The sequence below is a fragment of the Chaetodon trifascialis genome, chromosome 19, assembly GCF_039877785.1.
Source record: "Chaetodon trifascialis isolate fChaTrf1 chromosome 19, fChaTrf1.hap1, whole genome shotgun sequence".
In the NCBI taxonomy this organism is placed as follows: Eukaryota; Metazoa; Chordata; class Actinopteri; order Chaetodontiformes; family Chaetodontidae; genus Chaetodon; species Chaetodon trifascialis.
This window is the reverse complement of record NC_092074.1, coordinates 12,386,397-12,395,000: the sequence shown is the minus strand read 5'-3', so window position 1 is coordinate 12,395,000 and position 8,604 is coordinate 12,386,397. Positions and strand designations below refer to the sequence as shown.

General features: G+C 43.4%; 1 protein-coding gene across 6 annotated transcripts in view; it reads right to left on the bottom strand.

Annotated features, from left to right (window-relative positions):
- Nucleotides 1-588: 588 nt before the first annotated feature.
- itsn2a (intersectin 2a) overlaps nucleotides 589-8,604 on the bottom strand; it is a 33,608-nt gene continuing 25,592 nt past the window's right edge. For 4 of the 6 annotated variants that reach the window (XM_070987068.1, XM_070987071.1, XM_070987072.1 and 1 more), the window contains 14 exons: nucleotides 7,915-8,011; nucleotides 7,540-7,731; nucleotides 7,263-7,307; nucleotides 4,475-4,596; nucleotides 4,259-4,365; nucleotides 3,904-4,087; nucleotides 3,699-3,797; nucleotides 3,420-3,587; nucleotides 2,948-3,160; nucleotides 2,667-2,788; nucleotides 2,495-2,577; nucleotides 1,912-1,995; nucleotides 1,624-1,797; nucleotides 589-1,386 (listed from right to left, as the gene is read on the bottom strand). In XM_070987068.1, the coding sequence (XP_070843169.1) occupies nucleotides 1,235-1,386; nucleotides 1,624-1,797; nucleotides 1,912-1,995; nucleotides 2,495-2,577; nucleotides 2,667-2,788; nucleotides 2,948-3,160; nucleotides 3,420-3,587; nucleotides 3,699-3,797; nucleotides 3,904-4,087; nucleotides 4,259-4,365; nucleotides 4,475-4,596; nucleotides 7,263-7,307; nucleotides 7,540-7,731; nucleotides 7,915-8,011 (1,842 nt within the window). In that variant the 3' untranslated portion in view covers nucleotides 589-1,234. The remainder of the gene's footprint in view (nucleotides 1,387-1,623; nucleotides 1,798-1,911; nucleotides 1,996-2,494; nucleotides 2,578-2,666; nucleotides 2,789-2,947; nucleotides 3,161-3,419; nucleotides 3,588-3,698; nucleotides 3,798-3,903; nucleotides 4,088-4,258; nucleotides 4,366-4,474; nucleotides 4,597-7,262; nucleotides 7,308-7,539; nucleotides 7,732-7,914; nucleotides 8,012-8,604) is intronic. The other 2 variants (XM_070987070.1, XM_070987074.1) reach the window with 1 other exon arrangement.

Here is an 8,604-nt window from a genome sequence, read left to right as displayed (position 1 = left end):
CTGCTTCAGTCTACCCAAACCATTGCAAACCTAAATTAGAAAAATCTCAAATTCTAAACCAATTTCCCTTTTGTCCTAGGATGTAAATATAAGCTACCTCAGAGTAATCGTCCTCTTAGTGAGTCTGTGGCATCTCAGGCAGACGTACTGCAGACTGAAAGAAGGAAGTCCGGAAGGTATAAATATGAACATTATGAGAATTCAACTATATTTTCTATAATGCTGCAGGATCCACAGTGACTTTGTGATACAGCTGCAACAGCATCACTTAAGGATCACAGCAGGGTTAAATAAAATGTGAGAAGTAATGTCATGCACACGTGTCTCTTCCAGGCTCCACACCATACCGCACCACATCTGGGCAACTGCCACACCAGATGGAAGGTGCCATCAGGTTGGCTGCTGGGTCTCCAGATACGGAGGATGGCAGCAACCAGCATGTTTACATCAGTCCTTGCCTAAATCCAAATAAAATCCACATTTACTACAAATCACCTCTATTCCCTTCCCTTAAACTACCTCACAGTTTTCCCAGGCGCTACAGTTGAAAGGGTTATCGTGGAAACCGAGAAAATGGGGGAAAAAAGTAGTGACACATTCACCCATATACATTTTATTCATACCATTTTCAGGATTTAATAGCATACTGAACATGAAAAAGCATAGTTACACCATCAGGTTAACATGACATTGTGCAGTAGTGTGCAACATTTGAACAGCGAAGGATACAGGATGTGTGGCAGTGTGCAGCTGTCCATGTGAATGTAGAACAGGGTATGTGAATGAACCTTAACCCTAACCCTTCATATAAACAAAGACATGTCGGACAGGCTGTGTTCCTTCATTAAGAGTAAAACAGTATTGGGTACAAATTTGTAAATATGAATATTGCAAAACTCAGTCATTTAGCAAATCTGACTGGTTACATTTTAAGGCATGTTTGTGTCATTGCATTTTCAAGTGGTGACGGTGGCATGAAAATATTGGCAATTAAACTCACATTTTAGCTGGTTTGCTGGTAACAAGAACACCCTTTTTCCACTATTCACGGCTTCTGAGGACATTCGATCAGTTTGCCGTACTACATATTTGGCAGGATCTCCTTCCCTTTCATTTTTCAGCTTTTCATTTCAACACTACAACTAGGCACTTTAGGCATGTGTGTTTATCAAAATGTCTTCTCTTCGTTCCTATAAACTTGAGTGGTGTGTGCCCGCGGCTGTGTTTGGCTCTGTCATTTGGTTGACTCATAAAGCTGTAGGTCTAGTTTGACCCAAACTTCTCCAGTGGGGACCTCATGCAGTAATAGGCGACGGTTTGCAGCACCTTTGCTCTCCATCTCTTTCTTTATAGTTGCCACGGGAACCTCAGTGCGACCCAGGAAATCTAAAGTGACAGAAAACAGTCATTTAATAAAACTGATAAAACGAGTAATAAAGAAACACCAATATCTAATGTTAACATTGTTTCTCAATAAACGCTAACACGCTAACAAAACGTCTTTGTCTTCTGCACCACGTCCCCTCGTTTGACAAGCAGCACTTGGAAGAAAGACTGAACTCAGGGGAAAGAGACAGCAGCATACACAAAACATTAGTGTGTGTCTCTCTCCCATCCACTGACCGTCTGGTGAGAACTGGTCTTTCTCAAACACAGTGATACACAGGACGTCCTGGTAGAGGTCTTTGATGAAGAACTGGCAGTTGAAGTTCCACTTTGGGTTCAGGGTGTCGCTGATTGGTCGGGAGGTGTAGCACTGAGCGCCCATCGTCAGCTCACAGTACGGATTACTCTTCCCTGGAGGTAAATGATGTGTCATATATTTGTATTTTTTAAAGAGCTGTAACAGTAAAAGCTGAACTGAACTGGATAGACACGGGGTGACAGGATCGGTTCTTCATGAGGTCTTACCGTTGGGTTTACAGGCTTTGAGCTCCTGGGCTTCAGTGACCGTTACCAGCAGCCGGCCGATACCGCTGCTCTTTAGGGACCGAGCTGGAACAAACGCACAGCCTTTAAACACCTGATGTTGTGAATGTGTGTGACAATATACACAAACAGGTCCTCACACGATTCAGACCATATTTGGTTAATGCTTTTTGGTGTGTAATCATCTTTGGTGTGCATACACATCCATCCAAATTTGGCTGGTGAAAAATAGAATTTATTACGAGTAAGGGGCTGAATGAAAATTATGAGGGGAGCAGAATTATGGATTTTTCTTTTTGCTGCAGGGAGGGTAGGGAGAGCAGGGGAAATTTAGATTTCAGTGTTTGCTTGCTAGGTTAATTAAAAAGTAAAATAATTACAAATGATGGCTTCAGGGCTCGCTTTCCCATCCTCATAGCCAACCTGCTAACTAGAGTGGCTAAAATATCCATTGCTACGTAAAGACACTGTAAACCATCCACAGACACAGACACAGACACACACACACACACACACACACACACACACACACACACACACACACACACACACACACTCTGTTTACCTTGGTAAGCTTTCTCTCTCTTTTTCTTCTCTGTCTCTATGAAATGTTCAGATGCTGCTTTGATTTTCTGGACCCACGTTGTCCTACCGACACAATAAATGCAGAAATCCTTTCATTCAGCATGTTTAGGTCACCGGTGAAGTGTGTGAAGATGTACGTGCGCACGGCTTACCTCTCATTCAAGGTTTCGGTTTTCAGTGTGTAGACACGATCGATGTGTGAAACGTGGAAGAGCGGCTCGTCACTCGAAGGGTCGGGGGGCATTTTCACCAAAACCTCGTTTAGAAACAGCGGCTGGAGAAGAAAATGATGAATGACATATGGGTAAGAAATACTGTTTATAGACTGCACCTACACACTGCTCCATAAATACTCAAAGCAATGCACCTGGTATTTGAACACCACAAAGGTATTTCTGTACATTCCTATCTAAGAAAAGTGCCGATTGCTTACAGTTTTGTACATCTTCAGCTGTATGTTGGTCTTGAGGCTGAATAGCTTGTCTGCTCCAGAGGAGGAGAAGGGTTTGGCGCTGTGTGTGAGGAGGAGGAAATCATTGAAGAGGAAGGCCCACAGCTCTCTGCTGCTTTTGGTTTTGTAAAGCCGACCGCTGTGGAGCAGCTTGCGAGGCCCGAGGCAATTAGTCAGCGAGTTGAAGACCAAGTGCTGAAAGAGAGACGGGTAGAAAGTAAGGCGTGTCTGAGGAGAGAGATGCAGGAAAGGAAGGAAACTGTCAAGTTAGTGCTTTAGTGAAAAAATGCTGCCTGGCTTTGCTGAGTGAAACTGCAAAAAAGTGCTGCTTTATTCTTCATATAAGCATGATCATAGATATCAATATCCATCACTGCATAATGCACAATTAAAAGTTGGATTTTGACCATGAATACAAATATACTGTACAATTAAATGAACTGACTGTATTTACCTCAATTGGTCCCTCACACTGGACGTGGCTCTGTATCCACTCCAGCCTGTCTGAGTTCTCCTTCTCCCGGACTCCCTCATTGACCTGAGAGCACAGCTCCTCGGCTCGCTCCAGAGCTTCCCTCAATGGGCTGCGGTCCGCGTGGCCGTCCGGGGTGTGCTCCAGGATCTGACCGACAGAAGGAGGAATTAGACAGATTGGAGAGAGAGAATGTGTGATTCAATGTCTCTCTCAGACAAAATGCTGTAATTAGACATGTAAAGAGCATTTTCTACATACATTCTTTATGAGCAGGGGGTATCGTGTGATCCTCTGCATGGGTTTGAGGAGGAAGCTGGACAGCGGCATTCCTTTACAGCGGTAGTTAGTGGCTATCTTCTGCTCGAGAGGAGGCAGACAGTGGGAGAGACGAGCATTTATATTCTATTGCATTTCACAAAACCATGTCCTTTCTGTCCCTTTCTTTCTGTCTTCATCCTCATACCTTGAGGAAGTCTTTAAAGTCAGGTTGGTTGTGGGTTTTGCTCTGCAGCAGGGCGGCGGCGTTGAGCTGGCAGGAGCAGAAGCGGATGTAGGGCTGCATGTGAGAGAGCTCTGAAGCCAGCAGGTCTCCTATCAGCTGAACCGGCATGTTCTCCCCTCCCGTCTTTTTACGCACACGTAGCGCCCTGAGATGATGATGATGATGATGATGTAAAATTTGAATCTGAAGTGTCAGATTTGGATGTTTTGCAGTGGATTTTCTCTTAAATAACTTTTTGGCATGCAGTTCCTCCCTTTAGCACATTGTAGATTCATATTTACCAGAACGGCTCATAAAGGCAGTGTGTGGTACTTACTTGAGTAATTTGGTGTTACACATAATCAATTCCCTCCAGTTTACAAAGATCACTCCCATCTCAGCTTCTGTCAGACGGCCTGACTCAGACATGGGCTTGTGGAAGACCTGAGCAACAAATGGATAGACAAATGAAACAATGAAAGCCATAGCAGTGGTTCAGATTGTGGAGGAGTGATTTCTGAATATGGCTGTGTGTTTGTGTGTTTGTCTGCACCTCCAGAACCAGCTCCAAGTCATCCACGTAGGTCTCCTCGGTCCTGATGAGCTCATGGATGTAACCCTGTCTCTTCCTCTCCTGAGGGGTCATGGTGTCCAGCGTCATCAGGTCAGCACACCCTACAGCGCACGCACATGCGGACAAGCCAACATGCGGGCATGCATGTATACATGCACAAACACACCAACAACACATGCATGTGCAACACGCACAAACACTTTGCTGTCAATCGCGAGTACAGCACGGTGTCCGAGAAAACACTACACACATCAGCATGTTAAAATCTCCCTTTATTATAACTTCTGTGATATTGTATTTACATTTAATGCACAGACAAGAGTGAGGCACATTGTAGTTGCAGTACATGAACATACCAGGCAATGCTAATGCTAAGAACACCGCTACCAAGGACACTGGATTAAAGAAAAACAAAGCACCTTTCACGGCGGAGCGCTCACGCCAAATGATTGCATAGGTGTGAATGAGTGTAGTAGCTAATGCTTGTGTGAAGGAGGAGTGGAAGAATCAGTTAGTAGTTCAAGTTTTTGAGGTACAAACTTGGCAAAAGTTGGACATAAACGTCAGCAGTGTGATGTCGTTATCTCTGAATCTACTCTAACCAGTCGGTATGCTAATATCTGCATGTTTATTTTGCTGGTGATATCACAGTTCAGTACAGGATGAGTCTCAACCTTTAATCACTTGGAAGCATTAATACGCGGAAGAGTGCATAAGAAGTTCATAATAAAACCACGATAAATTAGTTTTAGTACAAGCAATGGGCTAGCAGGTAGCAATCAAGGTTACTGGTGATTTAAGCAACAGTGAGTGTTCACATTGGTCCATTTTAGCAAGGTTTAATGTTGTTAGTGCAAGAATGAGTGACCCTGTTAAGATTTTTCTTTTTTTAAATCATAGCCTTAATTTAGAAAACTAAATGACTTCAGATTGATCTCATTTACATATCATTTTCATTACACTGTGTAACCAATCTGTTGTGATCCATATTTCCTTTAATCTTTAGCAAAACTACACATTTCACGCCTTTGTATCGGAGGAACAAAAGTCTGTAAAACATGTCTAGCTGCCTCTGCCTCGCTCCCTTGGTTGATTAGTTAGTTAAAGAAACATCAAGGAGAGAGGAGAGAGAGAGAGAGAGAGAGAGCGAGGGGGATAAGGATGAGAAATAAATGCCTTATAGAAAAAGACAGAGGAGAAAAAAAAAATTAAAGAAGCTAAATAAATTAAAAAAGGGATCAAAAACAAGAGGAGCACAGAACACCAGAGTCCTAAACGAGTGAGGTGGAAAGCGCAGAGCCGGGCTGTTCTTGCTGGCGGCTGGGCTTCCTGTTGTGACAGGGCAATTCGGATTGGCTCAGACAGAAGGGGTGAGGAGGAGGAGGAGGAGGAGGAGGAAATAGAGGAAGAGAGAGGAAAAGCCAGCATTATTGTCCTATAGAGGAAACAGAAAAAAGAGATGAAGTGGAGAAGCGGGAAGGGGGAGGTGAGTGAGATGAAGGAGAGATAAAGAGACAGCAGACATTAATATAGCTTTAATATTAATGCTAGACTCATACATGCAGGTGCATTAATAATGTATTTCTGGGAATGTAAATGTTGTTGGTAATCATATCAGCCGGAGCATGACGGTAATTTCTTTCATCTAATTGAACTGATGAAGTGCAGACCTCGCGTGAACCGGGGCTGTGCATGAGTCAGGGCATGTTCATTAGAGTTCCAATTTCACTGCGTTTCTGTGTCTGCAGCATTAACGAGTTCATCCTAATTAAACGTCCAGCGCGTTCACTCTTGTTAACACAGATCCACTGCTGTGAGGAGAACATGCAAGCTATGAATACTAATTCAAAACACACACCTCCTGCTTAAAAATGGGCCCAGCTATGCGCGAATAAACAGTGAATACATATGAGACGAATCACCCCCTTACCAACAGACCAATGATCAGGGTACTGTGCAGTCATATAGGACTTGCATTGTCCATCATTTCTACTTATCAACCTCTCAGTGAAAATGAAGCTGAAATTTAAAACAAATGTGACTGATTAGGATGAAAACAAATGAGCCGGTTTATGCTGAAGTTAATCAATGATCGTTCCATTTTCTTCTGTGACCCAGTGATTTGTAGGCAAGACTTGCTTAAAGTATATTTCGACGTGTTTGGGAAATATGCTTCTTCACTTTCTTGCCAAGATCGATACCACGCTCATGTCTGAATGCTAAATATGAAGCTACAGCCAGGAGACGGTAGCTTAGCTCAACATAAAGACTGAAAACAAGGGAAATCATCTAGCTAGCTGTTTCACTTTCAGTTGTAAGGTTAAAGCTAATGAGATAAAACATGTTTTTGAGTGAGCTGAGTCCTGGAGGGCTGATTTTCATATTAGTTAGCTTTTGAGTTTGCCAGGCTACTTTTCCCCTTGCTTCTAGCCTTTATGCTAACAGACAGATATGAGTGTGGTTAACAACCTGCTCATTTAATTCTCAGCAAGAATGCATATAAGCATAATTCCCAATACAATGACTTTGAATGATTGTAAATTTTTGGTGCAGCTAGTTCAGGGGATACTTAAAAGGCCCAATCTTTCATGTTTACTTGGGCAGAGACAAGCAACGATTTCACTTTTTTGTCATGCTCTTTTAAGAGGGTGTGACACACCATTAACCATTACCCACAATATGCAGGGGATTGAGCCTTTTAAGTGCAATGGGTTAATGTTCACCAATGATCCCTCAGTGATTGACAGAAACCAACGCTTAAGCTTACCGTCAGTCTCTCCATGCTCTGACATGGATAAGGAATCTACTGTACCTAGAGTGAGCCAAGTCAAGTGATCAGATCCTTTAGCAACAAGAGACAAGTTTGTTTCTACAGCAGTTTATATGTGTGCTTACAGTCTTATCTCCCCCCCCCACAATAATTCCAATTAAATGTGTGAGTTATTGATTTGCTCTCAGATGCTACGACAGAAAAATATCCTCCCTCTCAGAGAAACTGTTAAGGCAGACAGAAAAGAAAAAGAAAAAGCTTAAGGGTGACTCACATTGCTGACTGGGGTCTGATTCTGTTGTCATCTTGACATAATTGGTGGGCAGCAGGCCCGTGACCCCATTGGCATCTCCTTTCCACCAGTCAGGGTTGGTCTTGTCCAGGATGTTGATCAGCTGACCCTTAGAGAAGCTCAGCTCATCCTGATTGGCGGCGGTGTAGTCGTACATGGCGATAACTTGGCACACTGAGAGATCAGAGGCACACACAGGGATGAGTTTAAAGCACCTTGATGCAAGTTTGATGTTTCAGTTAGTGGAGTGGTTTCAGGAAAGGAAATGTGGAAACACCCCCAACTAAGACTATGTACAAAGATAACAGCTCATGTATCGCGAGTAGGAAGTCATGTTCAAAGTGTGTCAGCCATCACCTGGCAGAGGGGAGGGGGAGGACTTGCTGCTGGAGGGACCAAGGAGCTTGACGTGAGAGGAATGAAACCAGCCTCTCTGCCGCTTCTTGCCTCGAGCCTGGAGGGAAAAGAGCCAGTGAGACTAAATCAGTCTCCTGCTGGTTCGGTTCTGAATTCTAAAGTGAGAGCTGAATTGATGAATCGATTTTGTCAGGCAGAGAGCTGAAGCTCCAGAATCTCTCTCGCATAAACAACAATCCATATCGAATCCCAGCGGGTCTTTACTGGGAATTTATATTCACTGCCTTCATAAATCAAGCCAAAGCTCAGCCTAAAGTCTGCAGAAGGATTAAAAAAATTGCTGTTCAACGAGTTTAAGGCAAATTAAAATGAGCATATTGTGAGCATTGTAGAATTTTCTCAAACAATGCTGATTTAAATTTCGACCGTCCTGTTTGAACTGTCCGGCCCTCGCTGCCACCTCTACTCAGCGGTCTCATTACGATGTCAAACTGTTCACTGACAGCTTACAGCAGCAGCCTCAGCACAAAATGGGCAGGAACAATCTCACTGCTGAAGACGTATGACCTATAGACAGCCTTGTTATTACTCACGTAACCTCCTGTCCGCTTCTCAGCAGCTCTTCATTGATCTGACAAGTCAGCAGATACAAAAACATCCACAGTGCGAGCTGTGTTTGTGTGGTAGAAG